Below are 16,436 nucleotides of genomic sequence, written 5' to 3' on the forward strand. Positions count from 1 at the left end.
GACCATCTGTGTTTAGAATCTTACATCTACTTCAAAATGTACAGCAATGCACACTGAAAAAGCTATTATAGCAAATACTGCAGGATTGACATACCTTCCCAGCAGATAGCTAGAGGTATCTGTTTATTTCATATAAATCATTTATTTGTCCTGAAAGAAGGTCTTGGGAGGGCTAGGTTTTTGTTGAGTATGATAAAGGTTCTCATATCTTGCTAAAGCTGTGCTGAAGTAAAAGATCTGTATGTTCTATTTCTCTTTCCCTGGATTTCTTCAATTACACCAACAACAAAACCAGAAGATGAAATTTACTGGAATGAAACTGTTAACATGAAACAAATCTTCAAAGCATTTATGTTACACTTACAGTTTAAATTTGAGATTAGATGTCTGAGATTTAATAACCTTCAGAGTTTCATGTGAGAGATTAATATACCACATTTCATAGCAGGCAAGAAAATAGAGTGATGGATAAGACCTTTAGTGGGCCATGTGATGCCTGTTGCTGTTGGCAAGAATAAAAGGAAATAAATAGTCTGAGTTGAAGCTTTGGTAGAAAATGGAAGGAATAATTTATTTTAAAGTTTCTTGCAGATAGCACACTCTTGGCACATTCCTGTTCCCAAGAGAAGCCAGTACTCCTAGATGATAATGATTCATCATCAAAATGGAAATTCAAGATTAAAGTAAATGAAGAACACAGTGAAAGTACTTTGTCATGCAGTTGTTACATTTATGTCTCAGTGAAGTCATGAGTTAAGCTTCTTTGACAGCTTGGTAAGAGTTTTTAAAAAGATGATAATCAGAAGCCCTCTTGACATTCCTGTTAGGAATGGAACAGTGAATATATATATATATCTCCATTGTAATATATTTATTTATCAGTCTACCGTATACATATAGTTTATGAGAATAGGAAGCAGATATACCCCCAAATGCAGACAAATTTAGTTTTTATATATTTTAGCATCGTTTCAGTAACAATATATTTTTGCACATAAGAAACCTCGATGTTATGATCCAGTTTTGAATAGGTACTAATTCAGAAGGGAAATTTAGTTTTAAACTAAAATTCCATTATAGCTCACAAAAACAGTGTCATTTTTCTAGTGGATTCCAAGAGCCAAAATCGAAGAATTATCTTGACACCTGAGCTTGCAAATTATGTAATGGAAGAGCAGTGGTGTGATCAGATGAGTCTCCAATGCTGAAAATGTTAGACATAAATATTATATATTTAATCTTCTGTGGAATTTTAAAAATACTGTCCTCTGGCACTCTTAACTCCTTGGCCCAAGTTCACATTTTGAGTGCACATGTTCTCGCGCATGTTCTTAAGGCAGCAGTGTCAGCTGGCTGGCTCCCCTTTCCCCCATGCAGCAAGAGAAAGTGGGGGAAATTAATTCAAATCTGGAAATGATACCACTTCCAGGCAATGCTCTAATTTGCCAAATCTCTATTTTCTTTGCAGTAGAGATTTCAGATATTCCTAGAATGTTGACTGGAGTGTTGCTATGATGGAGCTCCTCGTTTTTGTTATTTTTCCTCACCAACCACCACTATCACGCCTGACAATTTTACTTTGTCTCTTGTTGTTTTCATGCCCCACATTTGATGGATGAGGGATCCACCCAAAACTCTTTCTTGAATAGGGCACAAGAGAGGTGGGCAATCCAATCCACAGCCAATCTACAGGTCAAAGATGAAATGTCAACACTGTTGCAGAATTGGTTCTCGATCAGGGCTCAGGCCCATGGCTTGTTTTCAAAGATTGCAAAGAGCAGTTTTACAAACAAACGTAATTCATTTCATTTTTTTTTAAAAAAATCTATATGTATGTGTATTTGTGTGATAATGTTCAAAAACCTATTTCTTTAGCAGTAAATATCTAATTTATGAGATTGCTCCAGATTAGAATTTCCTTCAGAATACTTTGTTCCACTGCAGGTGATCTTCAGTTCATTATTTACTTGTTTATCTTCTGATAAAGAAGTTTGTCACCCAATGATTTTTCAGTAATTTTCAGATCAGTTAAATATTTGATGCCTGATGAATATTTTATTCTGCATTTTTTATTCCTTAACATCAGTTACAGTTTTCCATGTTACACAGTTCAGCAGCTGTTATGCTGTCACATTCTATGAAATGACTTCTATAAATCCTTTCATCTGTTCACCCACTGCAAGCTAAAAATTATCTGGTTCCTGCATTATGTGTCTTGAGGCTGTGTTTAAAAAATAATGTACCTTTTCCTTACCATTAAACAGATCAATTTCTAACACCAGGGCCTTTTTTGCATGTCAAAGTCTTATCAACCTTCGAAGGGGTTATGTGATCTGAATGCTACTGACTTTCCTGGTTTATGGCCACCATATGCAACTACACTTTCATAGAATGTAATACAAATTCAAAATCTTTTGTAATTCTGATTTATTATCTAAATTATTTCCACAAGGCAATATGCACCTTTAATTAAACTTCTCTGTTGCATCTTGTAATCAACAATACTGGTTTACCTGATTTCTTCGGAAATTAAGTTTGCTGTTTTTTTTTAGTTATACCTGCATAGGCATAAGGAAAGAATGCTAGGCATGGCTGGACAACCAGCAGGAGATGAGCAGAGGCAGGTGTTTACTGTGGTATGGTGGGGGAGGGGCAAGCAATCGTCATTGCTGTAAGTTAGCATCGGTTCTGGCATGACCCAGAAGCTGGCATAACACTGGGTCAACACTCTAGAGTGTTGCCCCAGTGTAGTGTCACCACTTCTGAACAGCTTGCTTCTACCTGCTAACCAAATGAGCATAAGAAAAAATTATCAAGAGTTGTCTGCCATTAGTAGAAACCTGGTAAATCTAGGTTACACATTTTGAAAATATCACAGATAGAAATACTCAACTTCTGGATATTAATTTTACCTTTGTCCCCTGTGTTTGTTCCTAGACCTATATATCACAGTAGGTTATCACAGGTTTCTTTGTGCAAAATAATTCAGAATTATTTTATTTTATCTCAGAGTTATTATCCTAAGGTAACAAACCTGTCTATAGAAACTTCCAGATAATTAAAAAAAAAAGAATTTACACACACCCTCTCAGTAACAATAGCTTCAAGAATGAATATTTCCCCTTTTAAAAACTCAGAGCTGAGTGTTAGGGGTTTTATTACTCCTGAATGGTTTGGAACAGTAACCCATTTCCTAAATAGAATGCATCATACATTTGATCTGCCTTATCATTGATGTCCTGGTTCAGATATCTGTTCATTCACAGTACAAAACAGAACACAAAGCCAATAGATCAGCCTAATTTTGTAGCCTGTGAAATACTATTGGGATAAATATTTAAATGTTGTATGACATATGGGTCACGTAAGACATTCACAACATTTTATGGCATATCCTTGTAGGTCATGCAGCTGCGTTGGACACTCATTTATCTCGAAACAACTTCACAATGGCATATTCCTAATTTGTTATGAGTAGGCTCCATTGAACTAATTGGGAGTTTGTTCTAATTTGTTAGAATTACAGCACACATCTGATTTACATGGCCATATGGTTGGGTTCACCTCTGTTTCTATCACTTTCTCATATGTTGACAAAACATATATACTTAATAGTTCTTGCTTTCATATAGAAACGAAGCAATGTGGAAAGAAAAAGGCCAAATCAACTTTTAAAAATGAGGTTAAGTTTTGAGGTAGTATAAATAAATACACAGATTTAATAGACTCAAAGATTTTTGAAAAACATAAAAAAACAGAAGAATTCAGCCTTTTTCAGGTTTTTCCAAATATATATGCGTATGTATTTAAAAAGATGCACACCCAGGGATTGCTTCCAAGGAACGATTTAGGTCAGTACTAATATGCAGGTGTTATTTAATTGCACAACTGATGTATTTTAAAGTACTTCTGTTCAATGCTAAAATACTTTGGATCCCGTTGTTCACTCAATAGATATCAGAATCATAGCTCAAACATCTCTAGCTATTGCTGATATTTTAGGAAAAAATGTAAATGAAAGTAATTTTTTTGAATTACATAAAATATATTCCTCCTTGAAAAATGCCTCCAAATGGCTGATTTCAAATAGCGAATATCAAGCTTGTGTCTGACTAGATTGAATAAATGATGAGTTTTAGAATTTATTTTGTACGACAAATGTATCATATTTGTTACTGCAAAAACTTATGTGCCATTGCATGTGATTTTTTTCATATTCATCTGTGTCTTCTTTTCTCTCTTTACTGCTGCAGTTGCAAACATACTGTGGAGAGAGGAAGGTACTAATATATATTTTCCCATTCTGTAATAATTGTCTTGTATGTGTATGTTAAATCTCTAGCTAGCAGACTATCACTAGAGAATTATAGTTCTATAGTATATGTTAAATCTCTAGCTAGCAGACTATAACTAGAGAATTATAGTATTTTTTCTCTCCCATTCTTTGTAAATAACCTTTTACTTCTAGTTATCTCATATAACCAGTTGTCAATAATAAAACAAAAACCTTATTTTGTGGGGGAAAAAACATGATTGTAGGATTTTAAAATTTTGGTCCCTTCCCCCCCTGCCTATTGCTTTTACCTAACAAAAGCTCTACAAATGTATCTGCCCAAATGCTGCTCAGATATACTGTCAAAATATAAGAACTATTATCCTTGCACCCTCTATTACAAGTTGCCATTACCACTTATGTATAATCTGTGTACCATGTAATTTGTTTTTCTTTATATTAGCTGAGTGCAGATGGCCCATGAGTACATTGTCTCACTGACAGGCTGGAAGAGTGTGCCCTGCCCCTGTCTCTGTGTAATTGCCAAGTCATAAGCATGGTGCAGACATACAGAAGAAATGTCCACATGTGTGCCTCCTCCCTGTGACAAATGCTTTCCAAATGTTGCTGATCAAAGGGAGGGGTGTTTGGACAAATTTTCTGCACAGGGCTACTGTGTGGTTACAGTGCTGAGTACTCCTCATGTCACATTCAATGAATGTACATAAGAATAGGAATGGTTTGAATTATTAAGTGAACACAGGGCTTCATCTTACAAACAGATGTATTCTTGTTCAGTGTAACAAATGACCAGCACTGTTAACTTGGCCTGTAGCTGTGAATCATTCAGCCAACCAGCTTAATTTCAGTCAGAATATTGACCGAAATATTGACCCTTCCTGTTTACAAACAGGGTTGACTTGTGTCACTCCCAAAATAACATAGAATTGTGGCTGTTTAATTACTTGGAGCGATAAATAAATTTATGTGGGAGAAAGAAGCTGGTAGTACCCACTACTTGTATAGTACAATATACTGCTAGCAATGTGAAGCATATAAAAGCAATGGTGAGTTTGCAAGGTGATCAGAGAAGATGTTTGGAAGCTGTAGTAAAGGGGCTAAAAACTGGATTTTTACTGAAGAGACTTAATCCAAATCTTGGTTTGATCTAGAAGCTGACTTTGAGTCACACTTGAAAGCTTGCACATTTTTTGTATTGATTTGATTGCCCCCAATAAAAGATATTATCATATATACTTCAAAAGGAAGAAGCTTCTCCAACGTTATACTGGATTCAACTGTAAATTATATGAAAAGTTAAGATGCCCCCAATTTTTGTGGCAGACTGGGGGGAAAGAATTCTAGTCTCACATTTGAGTAAATGTTGTACAGGTATTTGATTCCTTATTTTGTGGGGGCTAATACAGCTGTTTGCAACTTTTAAATCATGAGTTAGCCACTATGACCCCTTCTGCATGGGCGGACAAGCAGGGGTGCACTGACATAGTTGCAGTCGGTGCACCCCCGGGGCCGTTCGTACACTATTCTGCCAATGGCCCCAGTGCCCCAGCAGCCCAGGGGGCAGCCTACACACAGGGCCACCACTTTTTTTCTGCTCTCACCTCCTCTCAGCTGCTGTCACTGTACAGAGGCCAGGGGACATGCCCCAGTGGCCATGCTGATGTATCCAGGGATGAAAGCCAGGAGGCGTGTTCCCTGGCTTCTGTACAGTGATGGCAGCCAAGAAGAGGTAAGAGTGGGGGGAAAGCGGTGCAGGGAAAAATGCTGCCTTCCACCCGGTGCCGTTCACTTTACACTGGGTGGAAGATGCTGCTTTCCAAAAAACTTGCTCATTGAGCGAGTTTTGAAAGCAGCATTTTCACACCATTTGGGGGTGTGAGCATGGCACTGTTGCACTGCAGCAGCGGCAGCTTTGCAAACAATGCCCCAGGGATGGTATTTTTACCATCCCTAGGGCACTGTTTTCTGCCTATGCAGAAACAGCTTAAGTTTCCCTGGTTGCTGTGAATGAAAAAGGAGAAACCTGATGTACATTGTGGCAGACCATTCAATTCATTTCATCCCTCCGCTTTTTTACAAAATGGAAGAGAAAAAACTTCAAAGCACGGCATAATTGGGTGGGAGATAGGGTTGCCACACGCCTGCTAACACTCCAGCAGCTAGCAGGGAACAAAATATTAAAGGAATGCTATCAGCAATGGTGTGACATCAATTCCTAAAAAATTTAGAAATGTCATAACACTTTTCTAGGAATTGCCCAGAAAACTCTGTGGTAAAACCATAGCATTTCCAGTAATTCCTAGAAAGGCCTGGCATTGCTTTTGGGTTTTCCTGGAAGAGATGTCACACCATTACTGATGACTGCCCCCATGTTCCCACTCCACTTAGTTGCCTATCGGTTGCCAGGCCAGGCAACCCTAGTGGTAGAGGGAAACTTAACTTTCCCTGACCTGTGTTTTAACATGCCGCAAGCGAATTTTAAGCTATTTTTCCTTTACAGTCATGATTAACATACCTCCTCCTGAAGAAAATAATTTTTAATGTTTGTTTTTATAAAGAAATCAAAGGCAATGGAGAACCCTGCTCTTGCCTTTAGATGAGGACTGCAATCCTGGCACATGATGCCCCCAATAATGTGTAGTTTTACTGTTGAGTAAATGGGCATACGATTGAGTTTTACATTTTCCACCACAGTCTTTGATTTACAGAGATTTAGCACAATCAGTGTCACATCTTGTTGTATCCTAAATCTTTCCTTCTTGAATCAGTGGGAAAACTCAACTTTGCCTGGATCATGCTACCGGTAGTTATGTGTCCCTCTTAATACTGATTTAAGATTAGATCAAATTCTACATTCTGGTACACTCTGTTCAAACACAATGCCAACCATCGCTTTGGTGAATGAGAATGCAGAGATTCTTGTACATTTTTTCTATGGATTGCACTACTGTTTGGGTTCTTAGATAAACTGGAACAGCACTCCTAGAAAAGAATTATACCTGCCCTAGGCAGACGCTGTCTGTCTCCACTGAATTACTTCCAGTGGTCCCAGAAGTCATGCTAATTGTCTTGGTACACCACATCAACAGTTCCTTCCATTTCTGTGGTGAATTCCACAAGGTATAAATTAAAAAAATCCATTTTGGAATTTTTTGTTCCCACAGTACAAAAGAAAACAAGCGTGGTAAGCCAAGATGGATCTTTTTTCCCCACCTGCTGTTTGGAGCCCTTGCCAATTTCACAGTGCACCCACCATTGCATATGCTGCAGGGAATTCTCCTCCGCTTGCAGTTCATCCATTCTCTATTTCACCATACAAAGTAGATGAATAAAGTTTGTTTAGCCCAGCAATCCCATGCATATATCATTTTTTATTTTTTTTTGTTTTTGTTTTAAGGGGGCTGTCTGCAAAACTATGACAACACAAATATGTGCATATTGCAGCTACTCTAGTCATGTCACTGTAGCTTCATAGTCAGCCCCCTCAAAACAAGCAAACAAACAAAAAAGACACATGCAAGGGATCTCTGGCCTAAACAAACTTAATTCATCTACTTTGTGCAGTGAAATAGCAAGTAAATGAGCTGCAAGCAGAAGAAACCTCCATGGGGAAACTCCTAAATATGTTAATATTTATGTTCTGTGGAATCCACCTATGAGAGTCTATGTATTATTACAAAAATATAAGGAAAACATCAAAAGGTACACAATGGCTATAGTAGAGTGATTTTAGGAGCAATATTTTAATTTGAGATCTCTGTATTATAATCATAAAATACATCATTCTTTGCGCCCAGATGTGCAGAGGTTCCATCTGGTGAATAACCACAGGACACATCTTGGAATTAAAATGGACCACAGCCTTTTATTGAGGCAGAAACTGGGCAAGTGAGCACATCTGAGCAACCAGTCAGCATCCCTGGCTGTCCCGGCACCAACCCCAATCCATATTGAAGGGGACAGAGAGGTACTAGACCACCTGGGTGCCCGTTGTGGCCTCCTTCCTGCTGGGGTGTCAGGCTCGATTGTAGAGGCCTCCGCGGCCTGCGCCATGAGTCCGCCTGACCCCAAGTCTAGCACGCAAGCTCGGCCTCCCCATAAGGATGCGCTCCTCTGCCCAAACCGCCAAGGTTGCGACAAATTAAGCAGCAAACCCTGCCTAAATAGGGAGGGTGAGTGGGTCAGTTTGCTCCAGGCGTCGAAGAAGGCCGGAGAAACTGCGTGCTGCCTAATATATAGGGAGCATGCTCCACCCTTTGAACTCGTGTGCATCATGTAATCAGGCTGGGTGTGGCTTGGCTGCCCAGCTGGCCCAGGGCACGCATGCTCACTATTCCGGAGCTCACCATGTGCTCTGCCCCCTGTCGCAATTACAGCCTAGTTGATTCTAGAAAAAGTCGTATTTTTCTACAGAACCATGGTTTTCTTCCACACCCCCAATTGGTTCTGGCCCCATAACTGCTTTTCCAGTTTTTTGGAGACATATTTACCATACTTTTTAAAATAGAAGCTAATTTTGAGTTGGCCTTTTCATACAATGTAATGTTTCTGTCCGTTTTCTGCTGGGCTGTTGTCATCGTTAAACCACTTTCTTCCAAAATTTTCGTTCAGGGTCTTTTTAAAAAAAACTTTAAAATATTGGTATAATGCTATAGCAGTAGTGGCGAACCTATGGCACAGGTGCCAGAGGTGGCACTCAAAGTCCTCTCTGGGGGCACATGCAGAGTCGCCCCCCCCCCATACACACATCTAGGCTGGCCTGGGCTGCTGGGCTCAATTATTAGCATTAAACCTGAGACCTAGGCTGATTCTGCATGGGCCAAAAACAGCAGTGTGAAAACAGTGTGAAAACGGTGTAAAAGGGTTTAAAACGGTGTAAAAGGGTTTATACTGTTTTCACACCGTTTTCACACCGCTGTTTTTGGCACATGCGGAATCAGCCCTAGTTTTGGGGAAGCAGTGTAAGTAACCCTGTTAAGCGCTGTTAAACCCCACTGATTTTCATGTGAAGAACTAAAGCGCGATTGTTTACCTGGGAGTAAGCTCGATTGCTGGCAATGGGACTTGCTTCTGAGTAAACCCTCCTAGGGTCATGATTTACCTGTTGGAAGAGTTGCACAGTTACTTCAAAGCAAAGCCACTGACTACTGCCAAGCTTACTCACGAGTAAGGCGCACCTCGGAGCCAACCATTTTTTCTAAACTAAAACCTCACTATTCAGGTTAAATTGCCGTGTTAGCACTTTGCGATAAATAAGTGGATTTTGAGTTGCAGTTTGGGCACTAGGTCTCGAAAAGGTTCGCCACCACTTTGCTATAGTGTTGTATAGAGAGTTGAAGCAAGTCCTCTGAATTCTCAGCTTTCTTTCTTTCTTTTTTTAAAAAAAGTAAGTTTCTATCTTTTTTCCTCCTAGAGATGTAGAGGGAAAACACCTATTTCAGTGAGTGAAAGGGATAAGAGACTTACTTTAAAAAAATGAAAGCTGAAGAGTCAGAAAACTATCAATAAAACACCACAGCATTATATTGATATTTTAGAGCTGTTTTAAAAATACATGGGAATGCTCTGATGCCACAAATAACAACAGCACCCTCCATTGAAAATCCTCATTATGTAAGCCACATGCAGAAGAAATTAAACTGATTTCACAACTGTAAAAATACACATGGGACAGACATGCAGAAGAACCCTTACCAAACCAATTCAAATCCCTATGGATCAAAGTCTAAGGAAATCAGGAGTAGCTTGTGGGAAAGATCCTTGTGTCATTGCTCATTTTAGCCCTAACATGTAACCCAATGAGAAAGCATAAGGGATTACTTTAGCTTTATTCCAGGATTACAAAGAATTCCACACTGTTACTTTCAAAGATTGCCTTGTATTTCCAGATTGATGTTCATGAAGCCATTGAGTTTCTCCAGTGGATGATAATATGTGGACCACTCTGTGGTTTCATTTCTGCCCCTCAAAAAATTCCCATCAAGTTATCTTTATGAACCTCACCAACATTAATTAAAGCACTTCTGGCCAAACATATTTGTTTTGTTCATTTTCCCCCCTCAGATGGTTTAATTTTGTTCTTTTAAATATGTTTTTGTTCCTAAGGTCTGGGGATTGGGAATATGTTCTATGTGTTTTATGAAGATGGAATCAAGGTGATACAACCTGTAGAATGTGAATTCCAGAGACACATTAAACCAAGTGAAAAGCTCCTTGGATTCCAGGCAAGTATTCTGATATATTCAGTTATAGTCCCTACCTCATGCTTGACATTGCTAAAAGCAAAGAATCTTCTTTGAAAATGAAATGTTCTACATTTTGATGGAGCTCTGTGGAAGTAGACAATGTCTTCTGAAACCTTTTTAGCCTCCTGCTAGAACACTATAGTGGGCTTGTTAAAGTAGAAGTGCAGTTGCTGAAGTAACAAAGAGAAATGAAAGGAAAACCTGTCATTTTTTAAAAAAGGAAGAGGGAGACTAAATCAGTGAATTTTGGAAAAGGAAATTTCTTTCTTCATAACAACATTACACTTTATTCATCTGTTGAAGTGGAGCTCTAAATCCATCGAAATGTATACTAAGATGAATTTAATCATGCTTAAAGTGTTACCGAGCTCTCAGTTGTTTTCATTACATTACAGCTCTCTTTTTGGACTTCATTTGTGATGTTCATCTATATTCTTGCTCAGATTTAACAGTTATTTCATTAATTTATTAACAATCTTGTAACCAACTTTTAGTTAGATAAAGGTATACCCCTCTTGCTGGATTTACTACTGCTGTGACATTGCCCAAGTTAAAAATATACATATACATGCAGTACTCAGTAGCAAGATAATTTTTACTGTGCCTAATTATACTTTCAGTAGCTAATCAAGCTTTGATTTATGCAGCTTAAGTGAAAGTACTTCGACATAGCTAAAAATAAGTCACAGACCTTTCTTCTTCTGGATAGCTAATTTAAAACCTGATTATTTAAGAAGTATCTGAGAATTTTCTCAGCTGAAAATGAGAACAGTGTGAAGTTTGAAAGTATCCAGTCTAGATGTTAAGAATTAATGATAGGATGAATGATGACTATTGCGATTAGTACATTTTATATAAGCCATATTTTATTTCTTTTCCTTTCCATATCGCCTTTAAACCCCTTCTCCAAGACTGTAAAGAGAAAAAGAGAGAAAAGATTCATTCATGTAATGAAGTTTGTGTGTGGGTGTATTATGCATGTATGTCAACAATTATTTTTCATCATTTCCTTCTACTTTTTGAATTTAAGGCAACTTGATTTGTTCCTTCAGCATTGTCAAAAATTCATTGCAATTGAAAGGCCTCATTGTGACAAAATATTGTGCTAGTTGTCACATTATTTGCGAGTATGTTGTAAAAAGAAATTGTTATTTTTCTCTGCTTAATTGCATTAATATGAAAATTCAGAAAAGTTCATGTCTCAGTATATTTGAGGGGTGCAGCTTCGGTTCAACAGCTGAGCACCCAGTTTTTACATGTATAAGGTCACAGAGTTCAATCCCTGGCATTTCCAAAGTTTTCAAATCCAAAGTAGATTTTACTTTTAAAATGTGACTACTATGGGGACTTACAGTCAGACAGCATCTTCAGGTTCTCCATGGAAACTCCATTTTGAAATGCTATAGGAGCCCAATTTGGATCAAGATCATGGTACAGGAAGAGGGGTCTCTGTCTTCTACCAATACTATTTTCCCATCCTAAAGCTGTCCCCAGGAAAAGGGAATTGCCCCACTGAGTAGATGCATGTGCAAAGTTCAATACTAACTAAATGTGAAACTGTTAAAACTATTTTTTTGCACCTATAACTTCAGTCATAAGAATAAAGATGACTTGAATACTGCATAATACTTGTTCAAGTAAAAGTTTATCTTAATAAATGTTACTGGAACCACAGCAAGATTTGCTAACCGCCAGATTATTTGGAGTAGAATTCATAATGTATTAACACATCAAACTTTTTTTTCCTGTTTAACATTCTGACTTTTCACAAACATAATGGAAAACTATTTATTCAACATTAAAATCTGGTATTCTCATAGTGTCCTGATTTGGATGGCTGCAGCTAGCCTGATCACATCAAATCTCTCAAGTTAATCAGGGTCAACCATGGTTAGTATTTGGATGGAAGACTGCCAAATATGTCCAGAATTACAATGCAGAGGCAGGGAATGGTAAACCACATTTGAACTTGCCTTGACAACCCCATGGTATCATCATAAGTCAGCTGTGATTGATGATGAAAAAAATCTTGTATCATGACTTTCCTTCGAACCAGTTGCAGGGGCATTCACGAAAGGCCACTTCAAGGCTAGTCTTCATGACAGTTTTCAATTTTTAGAGAAGCCAACTGAGGTAAATATGAAACATATGAAAAATTAATGAGTTCATCATATAACCTTTCTAAAGAGATTTTGTAAATAAATTCCAAATGTGAAGCTTGCCAGATGCATGACAGTAAAGTATACAATACAGATATGCACAGCTACATATCATGAGATGTTTCCTTATAGTGGAAACAAAATCACATTGGTATTCCTTCTCTTTTTTTTGTAAGGCAGCTTTATTGGGTAAGATTTTTTTAAAATGGCTAAGGTCCTATAAATAATCTGAGGCTCCATCACATGAAGCCCTTAACAAGCGGGGAAAACTGTTTTTTTCTACTCACTGTTTTGAATACAATGCACCTTTAGGCAACTCATGCTATGTTGTTTCAAAACATCTTTCTCATGGGAGGGCCTTCACAGAGGATGAAAACATATTTGCAACTATTTGAATTATGCATTGTTTTAATACATACATTTCTGATGCATAGGCTGAATCTTGGGAACAGATTTCAAGCTGTTTCTGAGTTAAGCATCTACCACTACACAGCACATTAGATATGCAGTGCTTTGAAGTGGCAAATAGTTTCTTCAGATGCAAGTACTAAGAGGTATTCACCCTTTCACTTTCTTTCAAGCTGGACAGAGTCCCAAATTCTTATAGATTCATTTTTCTAGTGTATTTATAGCATCCCATGCTTAAAAGGTTCTTGGCTGTTAAAGAACATTGACTTTCTGATTTAAGAAAACACTATCTTCGTAGCAAAAAGAAATGGAATTTCTAGTCTCACAGATGTGCACACTTAGGTTTAAGCATACTCAGTAGAACTGAGGTTTAAAAATGAATTTATATGTAGTATATATATGAAATGAAAGTGCCAGTCTTTTTTTCAAATTTGAAGCTTACTAACCAATTTGCTAGGATTTACTAGATGGCACAGTTCAAGATCCATGAATGCTCTTTTTTTTTAGAACCATGCATCAGAATCATGGTATGAAAGCAGAATGGATTTAACGTCACCCCATCCCAACTGCTTTCACAACATCTTGTCATCCCAGCAGTTCTACTTGTTGTTGTTATCTCTGTCTTGATCTACCCCACTTTTCTCCCTGATAGGGACCCAAGCAGCATACATTATTCTTCCCTGTGGCATAGGTTAGACCAGGGGTAGGGAACCTGCGGCTCTCCAGATGTTCAGGAACTACAATTCCCATCAGCCCCTTTCAGCATGGCCAATTGGGAATTGTAGTTCCTGAACATCTGGAGAGCCGCAGGTTCCCTACCCCTGGGTTAGATTGAGAGAGAGAGCGGCTGGGCCAAGATCACCCAGTGAACTTCAATGGCAGAGGGAAAACTCTGAGTTCTCTCTGATCCTAATTCAACATTCTACCCACTTGTCCACACTAGATGTCTGAGGGAAACTTGCAAGAGGATTAGCAAGTAGCTTGAGAAGGTACTGCTTCAATTCAGCATTCAGAACTTCCAACATCTCATCTCAGTTGAGCCTCAGTCTTACCCACCTAAGTGTAACATATTAAGAAGCATGCTTTTCCAGTGAAAGTACTGCTCATGGAAGTAAATTAATCACATGCAGAATTATTACAAGAATCCAAGCTAATTCATAATATATGCATCAGCTCAGAGTCTATTGAGTTATCAGGCAATCTTGCCAAGGTGTTCATATCAGCTGAATCTAGTAAATCAATTCTCTGCAGATCTCCCTCAACTTCAGATAGTAATATCTAGAAATGCTGAATATTTTGCTTTGTTGATTCTGCTAATTTGTATTAGGCTTGAAAAAATTTTGGATTAAAAAAGTGTCATGAAGCAGTGAAAATAGATTAATATTTTATTAGATAGCATCAGAAATTATTTTTACAAAGAAACTAAATTAGAAAAAGGTGTATCAATTACTTTTTAATTAAAAAAGAGATTTCATTCCTTTATTTTAAGAGAACCTTATTTGATCCCATTATCTAATCACTTGTGACATTTTAATGAAGCCTCACATTTGAGACTATGATAAGAAGAGATTGTTCAGCTCAACTTTATCAGATTGTTTTAAAAATTCCTTTAAAACAAAAAAACCCTTTTGATTGTACTTTGTATTATCATCGATTTTTGGGCATCAGCAACAGTCAAATTAAGGGAACTGGAAACAATTCAAAATGTGAGGAGTAATAATTTGCTAGGAAGTAAGATATAATTTAGCGGAGATTGTTAGTGACTGCTTTGTAGCGGATACGCAACGTTAATTATATCATGTGGAAAAAATAGCATTCATATGATATGAAAAAAAAACAAGTTTACCATATTTGAGAAGATTCTTTTCAAAAAACTGACATGTGGAAGTCTATGCATAGTCACGGTCACAATCTTTGAGACTTTTCTTGCTTGTTAAATCTGGCATGTAACAAGGCGGAAGATATAACATTAAACCTGGTGAGCATTATGGCTTTCCTTTGAACAGGGTTTATTAAGCAATACAGGTAGTGTGCCAAGTGACCCTGTTAAAATGGGATAGAAAAATACAGGGAGGAGCAAGTTTTCTTGGCTGCAGTGATTAGGGTTGAGAACTCTCTATCCAATAGTTGACCTTTTAATTTTGTATAAGCTTCTGAATAGGACAAAGGCAGAGTGAATCCACTGACAGTCCAATAGAAGCCATTTTTTCTTTGATTATGGAAAACCAGGGGTTGGAATGGGTGTCAGAGAGCAGGCAGTGGACCAGGGAATTACAGTCTTAGGTCAAGCTCCGCGACGCGGTTCCCCAGGGTTCTTGTAGCACGCCAGCAAGCAATTCTGTCCGGCGTGGGGGCGGAGGCCATCTCCGCTTTCAAACTGCCTGTTCATTCAGCTGCAGGAATCAGTTGGCCCGTCCTCGAGCCTGCAAGGCCCTCGCCGTTCCTCCAATCACGGGTCGGAGGACAGTGAGTGGGAGGGGGGCTTCGCAGGCCAGCAATGGCTGACGACGGGGACAAGCAGTGAGTGGGAAAGGGAAGTAAACAGCCGCATTCCCCGGGCGGTTTCGTTAGCACCAGCTGCCACAGGGCATCATCGCGAAAGTTGGGCAAAAACAACCCTTTAAAGGGTTGTTTTTTTAGCCAGCGGCCCGATGTCTCGCCTCTCTTTGGGGAGGGGGAGCGAAGCCAGGTAATGGCTGCTGCTGCGTTGCAGCAGCGCCTCGTGCCAATGGCTCTCCCTGGGGAATAGCGTTTTTTGCCGTCACCCAGGGCGCCATAAAACGTAAAGGGCGTCGTATGAAACGGCCTGAGAGAAAATGAATTCACAGCCAGAATCTAAAAGCCCTCAGCCAAGTGGCTGAGTCCAAGGAGTTTTGACCTAACTCCAGGCAAAGGGCTGCATAAGGCACTCAATTTGAGAGTCCAGTTATCTTATGAAAAAATTTGAAGGGAATTCAAAGAGTGGTTAACAGCTTGAATCCAAATTGGGACTGTAAAGCAATCTCGAAAGGACTTTGGCATTGAAAAATTTGAGGGCAGGAGGAATTAAGGAATGGCCACAGTTGTAGAAGAAGCGTAGTAACGCTGAAATACTGTTGGATGTGAATTAGGTACTTAGAGCACTTAACCTGTTAAATTTGGGTGCTGTTCATTGCTCATATGAGCTTCTTAAAGCACCTAGAGAAAACCAAAGCCTTGGTTTTTTCATAATTAACTGTCAGTCTATTGGATTCACAGTAGTCCACATAGCGCTTCATTAAGTGTCTGAGGCCAACTCTGGATCGAGAGAGGACAGGGTCATCTGCATAGAGCAGAATTGATACATGGGAT

At 38.6% G+C, this 16,436-nt stretch overlaps 1 protein-coding gene across 4 annotated transcripts in view; it reads left to right on the forward strand.

Annotated features, from left to right (window-relative positions):
- FSTL5 (follistatin like 5) overlaps positions 1 to 16,436 on the forward strand; it is a 438,212-nt gene that overhangs the window by 374,251 nt on the left and 47,525 nt on the right. For 2 of the 4 annotated variants that reach the window (XM_048509210.1, XM_048509211.1), the window contains exons 11-12: positions 4,254 to 4,280; positions 10,400 to 10,518. In XM_048509210.1, coding sequence (XP_048365167.1) covers positions 4,254 to 4,280; positions 10,400 to 10,518 — 146 coding nt within the window. The remainder of the gene's footprint in view (positions 1 to 4,253; positions 4,281 to 10,399; positions 10,519 to 16,436) is intronic. The other 2 variants (XM_048509212.1, XM_048509213.1) reach the window with 1 other exon arrangement.

This window comes from Sphaerodactylus townsendi, linkage group LG10 (genome assembly GCF_021028975.2).
Source record: "Sphaerodactylus townsendi isolate TG3544 linkage group LG10, MPM_Stown_v2.3, whole genome shotgun sequence".
Lineage (NCBI taxonomy): Eukaryota > Metazoa > Chordata > Lepidosauria > Squamata > Sphaerodactylidae > Sphaerodactylus > Sphaerodactylus townsendi.